General features: G+C 34.9%; 2 protein-coding genes across 5 annotated transcripts in view; both read left to right on the top strand.

The window, feature by feature from the left end:
* LOC122400070 (calexcitin-2) overlaps positions 1–5157 on the top strand; it is a 67953-nt gene extending 62796 nt beyond the window's left edge. For both annotated transcript variants that reach the window (XM_043401276.1, XM_043401277.1), the window contains exons 3-7: positions 778–830; positions 1045–1164; positions 1319–1433; positions 1720–1817; positions 1890–5157. In XM_043401276.1, the coding sequence (XP_043257211.1) occupies positions 778–830; positions 1045–1164; positions 1319–1433; positions 1720–1817; positions 1890–1997 (494 nt within the window). In that variant the 3' untranslated portion in view covers positions 1998–5157. The remainder of the gene's footprint in view (positions 1–777; positions 831–1044; positions 1165–1318; positions 1434–1719; positions 1818–1889) is intronic.
* A 2123-nt stretch (positions 5158–7280) lies between these two features.
* On the top strand, positions 7281–12475 carry LOC122400132 (leucine-rich melanocyte differentiation-associated protein-like). Of its 3 annotated transcripts, XM_043401398.1 has the most exons (5): positions 7281–7350; positions 9931–10146; positions 11087–11347; positions 11451–11711; positions 11828–12474. In XM_043401398.1, the coding sequence occupies exons 2-5, from the start codon at positions 10109–10111 to the stop codon at positions 12060–12062; spliced, it is 795 nt and encodes a 264-aa protein (XP_043257333.1). In that variant the 5' UTR covers positions 7281–7350; positions 9931–10108; the 3' UTR covers positions 12063–12474. The 3 variants fall into 3 exon arrangements, with proteins under 3 accessions (XP_043257333.1, XP_043257334.1, XP_043257335.1); XM_043401399.1 differs by lacking the exon at positions 7281–7350 and having other exon boundaries at positions 9798–10146; XM_043401400.1 differs by lacking the exons at positions 7281–7350; positions 9931–10146 and adding an exon at positions 10193–10669 and having other exon boundaries at positions 11828–12475.
* Positions 12476–14710: the final 2235 nt, after the last annotated feature.

Raw genomic sequence — 14710 nt, 5'->3', positions numbered from 1 at the left:
GTGGGCTGCTTATTTTTTATTTTATTTCCACTCGATATTGTGCTCTGATATTTTATGCAACGAACCGCATAAAATGAAGACAATCGTGCAAAGAAGTTGGCTGGTTTATATTTTTTAATAGTACATTTTGAGGTATAGAAATGCCCCCGTTAAGGGTTGAAATGGAGATTATAATATAGAACACTGGGTTTTTATCAAAAAATCAGAAAAAGAAGCTAAAATAAATATCTTTATCGTTTCCTGGAAGTCCTTTAGGGGGTCTTCCGTTCGCCTAATGTGCCCCAGCGAGTCTAATAGCGCCAGAAACGAGGTATTGAAGTTAACGCGGGCTCCGTGAACTTAATGCGACGATGGCTCTGACGCCAAACCCGAACGTGATGTTAAACGTCCTACGCTTTATCTCTTGGATCACACTTTTCTCTTTTGGTCCCGTGCCAAACACCTACTTCTTCCTCAGCTAGCTGTCTTTTCAATTTCTTTGCGATCGAGAGTACTTGGTTCAAGTCGTACCGTTCCGTTGTGTCAACTCGGCCCGAGATTTACCAGCATTAGGCTGATTCGTAACTGTTCAGAATAGGATTCCCCTAGTTAAAAGACAATCTAACGCCTCGAAACGCGTTCGTGAATAGAAATTGTAAATATACAAAATTTGTGTGTTTTATTTTGTTTTCGATACCAAGTCGTAATCAAGATAATTAAGTCTAGTAATTTAGAAAAACATTTATTTCGAGATTCATGACTCATCAGTGACTTATTATTGAATTTACAATGTTTTAGATTGCAATCAAAGTGGCGCGATCGATAAGAAGGATCTTGACCTTGCTGTGCAAGTAAGCATCTAATTGTTCTTAATTAAGAATCGATAGTGTCTCGTTTTTATTAAATAGAAACAGTTAATTGAGGAATCGTACTCCCATTGACAACTTCAAATAATACTTGGTGACAAGCTAATACATTTTTCTTGTTAAAAACAATTTAATAAATTTATGATTGAATTACGATACTCGAACGATATTTTTATATGATTTTTATTTTTAATATTAGCGAATCAGCGAATGCAGAGGCTGGACTCCTGACAATCCCAAAGTTCAAAGCACGAGGGATAATTTGCTAAAAATGTGGGACGGTTTGAGGCAAAGGGCCGACGCAGATCAAGATGGACAAGTAAGAAATTATAAAAAGTGTTACATCGTTTCGTCGAAAGAAACTTTCATTTGTACACGGTCATTATCATATTCCGGTCGCTGCGTAAGGGGTGAAAGAATGTCTGAATCATGTTTCCGTTCAGAGATTTTATTTTTCCACTTGTGTTTTTCAGGTTAGTCGAGAGGAATGGTATTCACTTTGGGAAGAATACGCGAAAGATCCATCGAACCCATCCGAATGGCAACAAACATACATGACATTGATGTTCCAGTTGTTCGATGCGTCTGGTAAGTTTATTGTGCTTTCGATTCTTCAAAACGATGGAAAAGAATTATATTGCCTTCCTTCCAACTCGAGAGTTGTTTCTCGACCAACAGAATTCTACTAAAAATACGAGAATGTTGTGACGCAATGTAGCTAAGACAATCAAACCAGAGACGAGCTATGCGGATAGAAAAATACTCAACCATTAGCTTAGTTTGTAATTTAGTTGTAAATATCGCCATAAAAGGAATGATATTTGGTTCGAAAAAGGGGAAATAGGGTATTTACGCTGATCGTAATGTTCACCAGGTGACAAATCCATCGACGAGACCGAGTTCTGTAACGTGTGCAGATATCATGGCGTACCGGAAGCCGAGGCCAAGGAGGCTTTCAAAAAATTAGGAGTCGTAAGTGTAAATCGCACGACACGATATTGGAGACTACCCACTAATACTGTCACGACATTTCTATTTGCATAGGGTCAGGAAATAACCTGGGAGAAATTCAGCAACCTCTGGAAGCAATATTTCTCCTCGGACGAGCTGACCACAGCCGGAAACTTTATTTTCGGAAAAACTTCCTTCTAACTCTCCCGTTACGCGTGAACCGGGAGACGTATTATTACCATTTCCTATGCGTCGCCATTGTATCGTCCATTCGTCTGATTTCTCGTGGTCAATTTACCTCTACTCATAAAATAATCACCGGTCAGAGGTTATTCTTGTTTGACAACGAAATAAAAGGCAAACCTTTTGATTTTATCGATTCCGTAACGAACGATCGCGATCATTCGGCAGCAGATATTTCGTTGACTCCTAGCCGTGTAAAAACAATCGTTCTCGCGAGTTCAGAGACGGCCATTCTCGTCCAGATAGCGAATAAAAAACAAAATTAAATATTTCACGATCAAACAATTAAAATTTAACTGCACGATCGAGTCAGCGTCGCGATTAAATTGCTATATGTTGGTCCCATTCGTCATTTATTATTTAAAGAAAATTTTGACCGTCCCGAATTCACGATGGACGCGCGGAACGAAATTCTTCCCACCATTCGATAAACATGGCGGCGAAGCAGGGCTGGGACTGCTTGTCGAAGTTTTCTGTATTCGAGTACAGTAAGTTTTCGACTTCCTCGGCTAATTTGTACCAAAGTCGATGATAAATTCGATATATTGGCAGGGAAGAAGAGAAATCAGTCTCAGGTCAAAGATAATGTGGACGGTATTCACGTACTACTCGCCATTCTATCCAGGATTATCCTTTCTTCCTGCAATATATTAGCTAATCAACGTTAATTTCGAAAAGTAAATTCGTGCTGCTTTGTATAAAGAATAATTTAATAAATGGTATTTATTTAAAATATAGTTGTCCTTCCTACTACTAGCGCCTCTAGCGGAGAAACTGTGAAACACAACTACTATATCTGCGCAGAATATACATATACAGTATATCCTCCTGCCAACTCACGCGCAACTATAAAAGATTATGTTTCATCGTTTCTCCGCTAGAGGATAGGACTACCATTTTTTGGTCCATTTTATAAGACCATAATGTGTGCAACTCGAGGACTTACTGCATTAGAACACTTCGATGGTTCATATGTTCGGCGAATATAATTCGAATACTATTCGAATGTTTGAGTATCGAGTATTTTGTGCATCTTGGTATTAATCAAGTATCATAAATTCATCATTACTTCTTAACCCTTTATAGTTTGCTGCATCAGGGTGAATAAGATCGATAGGTTTCAATTAAAATTTAGCGCTCAATTAATATCCTATCATCAACACTAAACAACGTTCTATTCCATCGTTTATTTCAGAAGTAAAAATTAATTTCGTTTATAGAGGGTTAAATTTTATTTTCATTTAGGATATCGTACAACGTTCCTTATATTTAAACTTCATTGTACAAACAGAAAAAGACTTCTATGTACTCGTACAAGTACTATCGATCATCTCGTAAGAATCATCGGCTTCGCTTCGACTAATAAGACGTAACACAAATACGACGCTTTACGCGAGCTAATATTTTTAATACTCAACTGTTCGAAATTTATTCGCAATATTCGAATAGTCCCAGTCCCGTAATAATTTATATCTCGTTGTATGTTTTTATCGGTAGCGTATTTAATTGTAAGAAAAACGAACTGTAACGGTCACGAGCTGCGCGAGTCACCTTCGTTCGGCGGTAAAAATCGTTTTTTGAACCGGTGTATCAGACGATGCGTTTAATTAGCGAATAATGCTTCCCTCCAGTCCGCGACAAGGCGGACGGTGTTTTCAGAGTTTAAAATAAAACTTGTTCCGGAATAATGGCACCCACATAGATGCAGGCGTTTGTCGTGTTACGTTGGGAAAAGATCGACGTGGTACGGCATTGAGAAAAAATAGAAAAAGAAAAAAATAAAAGTAACTTCGTATCCATCGGCACGACGACTGGAAACGTTTTAGAAGTTTCAAACAAGTTGGCTTAATTATCGTGTACGGAGCATCCACGGACGAGGCGTTATACATATTTTAAACGAGTTGTCGGTATCGCCCTAAATGTGTCTTGTATAGACATTATATATATATATATATATGCTGTTATATCGAGAAATAAAAGGAGCATACGTATATCTACAGAAATATATAAATATAAATATATATATACATATATATGTATATATTTGAATGACAGAGTTTTCAATAAATTGTGATTAAAGAGATTTATAAATTTTAATCGATGTTGACTTGAAGGGACAGTCGGGGAACTGAATGCTGGTACGTATTTTAATTTTAGGCTATTTCACCGTCTATTGCCCGGTTTTTTTCAGTGAGACTCCTGTAGGCATGACAGAATCTTTGTAAAACACTTTTAATGATTATTATAATTTCTATTGCGTGCCGTTAGTTCTGTTCACGGCGAAAGAAACGTGTTTCAAAGAGAGAATAATGTTCTTTTTGTGGGCAATAGAGGTTCAACTTAAGTGGTCTGTCTAGTTCTCGATTTTTCAAAATTGAACAATATTTAAGCTTTTTTTCAGAGCAACCTATTGGACGTAACTAATTCAAAATTTGTAAAGGCATACTGATTTTGTTGTAAACTTCGTAACTGATATAATAAACATTCTGGTCGCCAGAAATAAAAAAAAACAAAAATCATACATTTTTGTGGCTTTACCAGTGATAAGGAAACCTTCACAAATATCGAATTAGTTTTGATACGAAATGTAGAGGAAACTTCATGCTTTAAAATTTTCTTTTCATTTCTAAACTAGATAGACCCCTTAAATGCAAATAAAAAGACAAGACAATTACTCGAATTCGTATTCATGAAGAGCATAGGCACTGAATACAGTCATCATAATTCAGCCATAACAGTAAAAATTCGTTTCAATTTCATCATTGTTTAAATAAACAAATTGAATTACAATTTCTGTTTAACTTATATTTATTCTCTGTTAATTCTTATCATTTTTATACTGAATAATTACTAACTCTGGAATTGTTGACGTTTCCATAGCTCTTCCGTTGCTTGTAAAGAAACGTAATTATTTCTCGTAAACATCATTTATCTAAGAATTTTAAATATTTCCAAAATTGTGGTCATGCGTACGAATACGACTGAGAGATATTTACGTTTATTTGTACCGTTCGAAACATTGTTCTGCTTCAAGATAAACAATAACGTTGTTGTCGCGATCTAACATAGCCTGTCATGTAATTCTGAGTGTACAATAAAAGAAAATTAAAACCATTAACTCGATGGTTTATGTTTTTTTTCGATTTTCATTCTTGCAGATGAAACGTCAAATAACAAAAATCATTCTATTATTAAGAAATCTCTACCTTCCTAAGTTGCAGGTATGTATACATTTTAATTAAGCTACACGATCTACCGAAGAGGTCCAAAGTTACAAAAACGTTATAATAAATATTAAGCTTCGAATCTACAATAAACATTGATAACAAAATTACTTTCCAGACAGAGTTTCAGAAAACATTTTTTAATTAAAAAAGAGAAGAGTTGTTCGTGTTCCTGGGAGTTTCAAACTCAAACTACGTAATATAATTTTATATTTTCCCTGAAACTTCACGAACTTTTTATATAAACATGATGAAGCGTTCGTCACGTCGAGAAGAAAATTACTTGGTCGAACTTATTTTCAAAATGGATTTGCCCGAAATTTATTTATTTATTTAAAGCATTTAACATCTGTATTCCACAAAGATTCTATAAATATTCTTGAGTGTGCATTTAAATAAATAAATAACTGAAGTACTAATAAATAAATCGTAAATGAAACTCACATCTCCATTTTTGATTGAACAAAATACTCGGAATAATTTATTTTCATCGAGCCTTTGTTATTGAAATAAACGACTTTGAAAATTAATGGATGTACGCGTGCATTTGACAATCCTCTGGAACTTCGTACGAAACAGTATCATATTTCCTACTGCGGTGCATGTAACATCGCATACGTATATCACAATAATGTATTACACTTTTAAGTATTAATAAATCATCTGCTTTGTTAACTGATAAATTACTTTGAAAGTAGCCTCCTCTTTGATGGATGTAGTTCGACTCATCGAGTCAGAAATTATTGTACATTTAACGGGAGATTGGAAGACCCTTAATAAAAAGTCAATCAATAAAATAAGTAAATTGTTAACACTTAAAAATATGTTACAACGTGTTGATAAATATTATGTCAGCCAAGTTACATCGTAAATATTATAACAACAATATATTTCAGTATCATGTATAATATTCTATATGCACTGAATAATTTTCAAAATTATATTTCTTCTCAAATTCCAAATTGTTTTCTCCGTTTAAAGAAATTTATTATTTGGAAGGGCGCACGTTTCAGTGCGCCATATTGTTCCTCGTAGTCCTCCTACCAGATGGCATAACTTTCCCTACACCAGATCCCTCGGAACACTATCCTTAGACAAAGCAACTTCATGCTACTTATCTTTCTAAACACATCCAGGCCCACTCTAAACATTCAATCTTACGACACCCGAAAGCTAAGTGACTTCGATCCACGTCGTGGCTGCCCATAAGGGTGCATGGTTTATATCACACTCTCACTCACCCTCTAACCCAGCCATAATCGTTCAGAAAGCGAAATAGCGTCGGGCTATCAACCTTCGTAACAACCTCAAAATATATCAAAGGTACCATCTACGATAAAGGCTAAAAGAACTTTCTCTGCAATAAACAATCCGCAGTTTACTAAATTCACGTGTCTGGACTTATTCGTCTCGCTTACGACTGTTAGAAGAATTTGCATGCATCGTCGCTGTAATGCATTCCTTACTAATGTGCGTCACGTCTGCTTGTGATAATCACTTGCTTCGTACATGACGGATAGCTTGATAATATACATATATTAAATGTCTACAGCAGACGCTCGCAGTTCAAGGTCTCAATATATAAAATTGATTGAAACAAGACACTTGATTGCTTTAACCATAGAACTTGTGTCTTTATAACTGCTAGGGTTCGAGAGTTGCTGGAACAAGTTTCATATATTGCTAGTGCTTCGAGAGAATGGACCTGGAAGAGCTGAGCAAATTCTTTGCACCTTTATTATTGCTATAAAGTAAGCATCTTCATTTCTTAATGCAAACCCCGCGAGACTATAACTAGTTTCAAATTTAATATACTGCTATCGATGTTCTTTATGTATACTATAAACATTCAATTTGTACGTACGTCAATAATCCTCAGATATGACACGAATTTTATCATCGGAAGGCACGAACCGATGTAAAGTCTGCATTGATATACGTTTTTATCATCAATCACTGCCCGCGAAGATACGCGTATAAATATGCGCGTCGAAGTCATGAAACGTGTAAATAGTGTTCTGTGTAGAAGTGTCTGTACAGCGTGCGACGATAAATCGCGACCCATGTTTATTATTGACAGGAAAAAGGTCAGTTTGGTACATCCATTAAACATTCTTCGCTGGGAATTTCAATCAAGAGAATCGGGGACGCTATCAGCGATCTGGATGGTCTTTTCAAACCTGATTCATAAGTAGTTCTTTGATGTTCCTTCTTATACTATTGTAGCGGCCATTGTATTGCCACTATGCCATGGTATGGATGGAATGTAAGGATAGTTTTAACCTTTCTATTTTTCCATTTTCCCAAGGTCTCGTGCGAGCCTGGTCGTCCTGTTAAACACTTGGCGACCAGAGCCGTACGAGGCGCCTGTTTTCCTTCAAGGTTTCGCCCAAACTTTCTCTACACTAAGTATTTTCCAGTTTCGTTTTTCCATCTTTTTGTCCTGTCTCTTTCTCTCTACCTTTACTATTAGGGTAAGGAAATATTGAGAAGGGTAAAGACGCGTTCACGATCAGTCTGGTAAAGACGTTGTGCAGTCCATAAGAATCAGTCGGTTAACGACGTGATAGTATCGGGGTTAACATCAACCTACGTGTGGCTACACACCCACACCCGCGGAAATAAACATTTAATAATTGTGGGGTAGATAGTCGGATCGTTAAATGAACCACCAGCCCCCTCACTATATTGGTAATATATCAGATACTAAATAAGATACCCTTTTCAGTATCGAGTTTAGAATGTTTAACCAATTTATTTTTATACCATGTGACAAAGTTTTCAACTTCTTCGTGAACGTAATACAGTATTTTCTCTATATAAGCTCAGAACTCGTCCACGATATAGACAAATATCGTATCCCCTCTACTTATCCCCACTGCGTACCGTTAGAACCCAGCACTCGTTGAACCGGCGAGTGTGCCTTCCTATGGGCGGTTCCCCAGGATAGCGGCCCGTTTGACGGTCGGTCGTCGAGCATTGTCAAATTTTTTATTTTTCCTTTTCTTGTTTTAAAACTTTTAACATGTCTGTGACAGTTTTCTGATTTAACTAAGATCAAGTACAACATAATTTTTATTATTGTTTTTCATAAATTATAATATACATTTGTCCTTTCTTTAAAGTGTATCCTCGTCTGAAAAAAGGAATTGTAATTTAATTGACCTATCATTTATTTGCTGAAATCGTGAGAGAACTCAGAGTAAAATAAGTTGGTTAAACAGTTCAAATTCGCAAGTTTGTATCTTTTTGAGTCATATCACTATTGCAGTAAATGAGCGATACATACATATATGTACTTTAGTTATGACACGATTTAACTAGTACATATACAATATTAAATCAACAACGAAATTTATCTTTATTTTTGTTCTTCCTTTTTTCGAACTTCATCAACATATTCGTGACACTTTTCTAATTAAAATGACACCAAATACGATATACAATTTAGGTCCTATTTACTAACGCAATAAGAAATCAAAGGCATGCATCGCTCAAGTGGCTCCACGTCGGCTGTATCGAAACACAGGCGATGTTTACGCGAGCCTATACAGAATCAGTATTTCATTCTGCGACCTCTACCAAGAGAGGTAGAGGTCAGAATTAGAACACCGATTTCGTATAGGCTCGCATAAACATCGCCTGTGTTTCGTTACAGCCGACCCGAAGCGAAGGAAGCGATAGCAAATTCGGCGATGCTCGGCCGCTCAGTCCCTCTTTGTCATATGCTCGCTGTTCTTTTCTATACTCGCCGCCTCCAGTAGGCGTCAACAAAGTATCAAGAATCGTTTCTCGTCCACGATATAGCCGAGCGTTGAGCCCCGAGAGCGTCGCTTCTATAGAGACAATACTGTATATCGTTAGATATTTGTATAGTATCTCGTTCCTAATGAGCCAAGGGTTGGCTGTAATTGCTTTCAGGGATTTGTTTTGAAATCACTAAATTACGTTGGTACATTACTTCTTGGCACGTCCCTGCAATTGAATGCCATACTTCCAGATGGAAATAAGCGTGACTCTATACGGGAGCATTTTATAATGGAGGGATGGCTGGGATTTATATCCAAGCAGCACATTTCTCTCGTCTTTATTGTGAGTTATTTTCATTTCGTTACGAAATAGTATTTGTTAGCGAGTCGTTTGTCGAGGTGCATATATTCCAGACTTTAACGTCTGGATACGTTCTTTAAGGTGGATACGACGTACAACGATTTGTTTTCATTCATTTTTTTATTTACTCATTTCTATTACTATCTTAAAATGTAACATCAACAACGGAACGAGCAAATCATTTACTTCTTAATTTTTTTTATATTAAATCATACTGTTTTCCTTAATCGTAAGAGATATTCATTATCCACATACCCTTTCCTTCAACTCTATATAGATAACGATGAATTCCTAATTACTCTGTTTAATATACAATTATATCGAAACAATATACAGAAAATAGGCATATTGAGTATGACATCTACTATGACGCCATTTTATCCTGCGAAGCATGCAAAGAAAAAAATAATTCTATCATAAAACTTACCACACATTTCATTTGCTGTCATATTTGTGTTATACCGAATTTGAACTGCTTTTACTGCTACCTTTCTGTCGATTTCGTACCACTTACCTTTCTCTTTATCATAAAATATTTGAAAATGTAACACACACAGGAGATAACGTTTAACCGCCAAACTGAAGACTATAATGGAGAACGATTGTAGAGAACGATTAATCGATGCTTGTACTTCGATTATACTCTGACAGTAACGTTTGAAAAAAGTTCATACTAGCAGCACCATCTCCTTTCACACCGAAGTATTTATCGTCTCGTAACTTGTAATCTGGTCGATGGGAAAATTTGAAAACAAGATATGCAGGAAAATTCGGTGAGTGCATAGCATGGTTTAAATTACTATTTATGTTTCTATGTCGGTTAATGTTACTGACATTTTGTGTATGGTGTTAATGCGTTACCTAACATTTTAACGTTATATAAAAGCCGATGCTTTAACCTCAAACTCTTTCGTCTCTATCGGAATCGCTTGAAACCTAGATACCGTTTTAGTGTTAATTCCTTTCATCCGTATCTTATCGCCCATTGTCATCTGATAAACGATAAACTCTACCTGTTACCTCCTTGCGATCTGAGAGTTCAGTATCAATCACACCGCAGTAAGACTCACTATGGTTGACCCAATCACTATATGCAGCATTGCATATTACACAGAAGCCTTACAAGTTCTTCTATTTACGCAATATTATCTGTCAATGCAAGCTGTAGCTTTCGCCAATGTTAGGGTGAATAATATTGATAAATGTAGTGAGTGAAAAGTATATTGCATGATTCTAACGCGTTGATTGTTCGTTCAAAGTTACTGCCCTATAAGGTGATACAAGTCGAGGCATGATGTAAGTACTATGGTTATGGGTTTCTTTGGGAGTCTAATTGTTAATAACTGTGAGCCATTAAAATATATTGAACATGTGTACTTATAATAGTCTTTTTATATGTAGAAAAGTTTCCAAGTGAAAATTTATTAAATTGTTCATTTTTATCATTCAAGATATAATGTTTGCAATGTTAACTAACAGAATTCTAAAATAAATTATCAATATTAATAGTTGGTGCTTTGGTAATTTTTATTTATATATAAAAGAATATATCTTTCACCAGTAGATAAATGCAGAAAATACTTTGCTAGCTACTCACATTGCTTATTAAACTATTTTTGATTATTAAGCGCTTGGAAATACCTAAAATTTGTGATCTGAAGATACAGAATATTGCAACATCAATGTATCATGTATAGAACACAATTTTTACAGGTTGGATTACAGAGATGAGTTAGAATTACAAAAAGAAGCAGACGAGGTGGAACAATTAGCCATGACTTCTTTAGGGAAGCTAATATTTGTAGATATACATTGCAGACACTCAAAGTCTTTATCTACAGATAAGTCATCTATAGATACTGTTGATTCTTTATCGCTTGCTTTTGAGAGCCTTTTCTACATGCCATTTGACATTATTGAAAATTATAGTAGTACCGTGCATACTCTGGATATTAGTCACAATAAATTCAGTAGGTATGTATCATTAAAACTATTTGTGCATACAAAAATTTTTGCACGACTACGGACAAAAGGCTTAGAATAAAGTGAATCTTTTCTTCATCCATTGTCTGTTTAGAAACTTACAATTTTTGGCTGAATTTGAAAATTTGACGTCTCTTAACTTAGATCACAATAATATAGATGACTACACTGTATTCCCACATATGCCAAAACTTCAACTTCTGTGGTTAAATCATAATAACGTAGAGGAATTGTATCCATTTATAAAGAATCTCCATGAGAGTTTACCCAACCTCAGATACTTGTGCCTTATGGGTAATAAGGCAGCACCAAGTTATTTGAACGGTGGAACCTTTTATGACTACCTTCAGTACAGGTATGAGAAATAGTACAAATAGGCCAATTCCAGTTTTCTAAATAAGAGAATTATCTAACTATGGTGCATGTGCATACTTTATTCGGATATTTAGAGGAACGTTTTTTTAAAAAAAGGTTGTTCATCATATCTTGGTTCCCTCATTTGGTACATCTGGATGACAGAACTGTGACACCAGAACAACGTCTGGAAGGAAAAAGGCTTTTTAAACGGCCGTTTTTAGAAAACCTTACGGAGTATACTCCTGTTCCAGAATGCATTAAACAGCTGCAGCATAAAATTGCAAACATATTTTCCAAACCAACACTGCCTTACAAAGCAAAAGCAAGGGGAACAAACTTTATTATTTAATACAGTATTAAGTTATTAATGTGATTCTACTTAAAAGCTATTTACTTTTACTGAGTTAGAATAACATTTAATGCAAGACGCGCATGTTTTTATCTTATACAAAAACAAACGACAGTAAACCACTGCATGGGGCAGTAACAAATCAACAAGATGTTTAAATAATTTAAAATACAATTTACACTGAGGTACATGATTATATTAATCGTTTTTACACTTCAGTCTAAGTAGTATAGTAGACTAATTCGTATACAATAAATTAATTACAGATTTTGCAACAAACGTTAGCTCAATAAGAGCACATCCATCTATGGGCATTTTCTATTGATTAATGTTACTCAACTACAATTTAAAAAGTATTCAGCTTTGCTTAATTCCCAATAACTTTTTACAAATATTGTATACTATACACTTGTTACATACATTTGTATGCGTTTGTATATTTTATACTACTGGCAATAATAAATAAAAAATTTATATTATAAGATCATCATGTGATTGCTTATAATAATTGTTTTTTAATCCGTGGTTTTGATTTTCCCGCTGTTTTTATGTTTTAAAATAACGTTCCAATTTTTAATCAAATTTCGGAACATTTTGGCTTACGTATTAATATTTTACGAATTATTTTGTTTTTTTGCTTTTGAACATTTTATTTGTCAGCCACATGTTTTGTTTCTAATTATCCTTTTTAATTATTCCATTGCTTTAAACTTTCGACAACTATTTCTATTTGTTTTTTTTTTCAATTTTGAATGTTGATATTCCGATTCCTTTTTGCAATTTTCGTTTATTGAATTGTTTCTGCATTTGTGAAGATAAAAATTCCCCGACGTTTTACCGCGCTCGAAACAATCTATGTTTATCGATAAGAATATTATTCTAGAATGTTACGATTGCGAGAACCCTTTGAGATAGATCGTTTCAAGATTGATTCGATATTCGATTCTTATTAGGAAACGCTGCCCAGACAATCGTAAACATGTTTAAGATAAGAAAGTTTATTGAACGAGTTAGAATATGTGGTAAATTCCGTTTCATGCCAGCATATGTTGCGAACAGTAGCCGATAAGTCATGCAAAAATATCATCCGATTAATTAACGCAACGCGACTTCAACAGATCGAAGTTAAATATGTGTTTATCGATTGACGATACAAATATGAGAACAATTAGTAAAATTGTATCCAAATTGTTTTCTTTTTCATGTAAGAATGAAAAGAACTGTTATTATACATTTTTCAGATTAATTTTTATATTCTGCACAGCTACATAATCATCTAATATTTGTTTCAATAATATCTATCAAAAAATTCTTCGATCGACGTTTAAGAAAATTTAAAATCTTTAATTTATTCATGAATTTTTAAATCGCTAAATGTCTCGATAAAAATAATTTTAATACAAGTAATCGTTTCATGTATGCCGAGTCATTCTCGACAACTATTTTCATCTTAAAATTAATTTTATCTTGCATATCGATATTTGTACGATAGCGTCGACTGTTACAGCGATTACGAATGGGAGCCACTCGCTTCACACGACGTGCCAATTCGTTATTTGCCATCGTTCTTGGAAACTCTGCATGTATGTACGGTACGTACGTTCTTCCACACGAGGACTCCAAACGGGTAAGGCTTTTGTCAAGTGTTTTCCAATTCGAGTTCACATGTTACAGATTTATTTCTTATCCGTAGCAGTAGATAGCTTAACCGACGATTTCCGAACACATCGATGACTTCTTTTATTCTTTGTTGCATATTTTATACTTTACAATTATCGATGCAGTAGGACCTCGATAAGTGCAACTCTGACGGTTGCACGAGCGCCCCGTTTGTTGCGTTATGTTGCAAACGTCAATTAATGGACATTCTTATCTAGATACAAACTCGAAATAACGAGTAGATGATAAAGAAATGTTGATTCTTTACTCGTTAAACAAAGTTAAGAATTTTAAGTTTTAATCATAAATTGCACTATCTTTATCATTATCGTCCGTTTCACCACGTGCATGTTCTCAAAGTTTTCCAGCTTTTCCACACTTTGATTTTGTCGCTCTAATTGATATTAATTCACTAGCGATTATACGTGCTATTCGATTTTCATTTCTATTTCTGAAGATGTGTCGTTTGAGATGAACAATTTGAAACAGCTTTCTGGATAGACTGACGTTAATCGACCAAACGTTGGGCACGCGAGGATACTAAGAAAATGATTATACAAGGAACTATGAACGTACGATATAAAACTGAGACCCAAACAAATTTAATAAGTTGAGTGGATCGTGACATGGCGACTTTCTACTAACGATAGCGATACTTTTTTCTCATTATTACTTGTTTCGTGACCTACATCGTGCAAGATCTTGCTAATACTTTCAGGATACTAACCTTAAGCTTGATCGTTTCAAGAGGGCGTAATTTGTATTGAGAGATAGTGTAATCGCTGACGTATTACACACGCAAGCACTCGATATTATGCGTGATTAATTCGTTCCTTCCGATAATCGATCGATCAGATAATTTTCTTACAGTCGATGTTCTACCATATGTTTTCTACAATTACAAAATGATAATTAAATCTATTATCTTATTTTGTTAGATTTTTGTCTAAGCATTTAAACTTTGTTACGAACTGCTTTGTATTTCAAGG

This window comes from Colletes gigas, unplaced genomic scaffold, assembly GCF_013123115.1.
Source record: "Colletes gigas isolate AHSC1104 unplaced genomic scaffold, ASM1312311v1 Colletes_gigas_Sc00016, whole genome shotgun sequence".
Taxonomy (NCBI): domain Eukaryota; kingdom Metazoa; phylum Arthropoda; class Insecta; order Hymenoptera; family Colletidae; genus Colletes; species Colletes gigas.
The sequence above is the reverse complement of the archived record's forward strand: the minus strand, read 5'-3'. Positions and strand labels throughout refer to the sequence as shown.

Coding starts and splice junctions, on each gene's coding strand:
- LOC122400132 (XM_043401398.1), top strand. CDS start 10,109: ATGGGAAAATTTGAAAACAAGATATGCAGGAAAATTCG. Junction 10,147..11,086: donor AAGATATGCAGGAAAATTCG/GTGAGTGCATAG, acceptor CAATTTTTACAG/GTTGGATTACAGAGATGAGT. Junction 11,348..11,450: donor AGTCACAATAAATTCAGTAG/GTATGTATCATT, acceptor TTGTCTGTTTAG/AAACTTACAATTTTTGGCTG.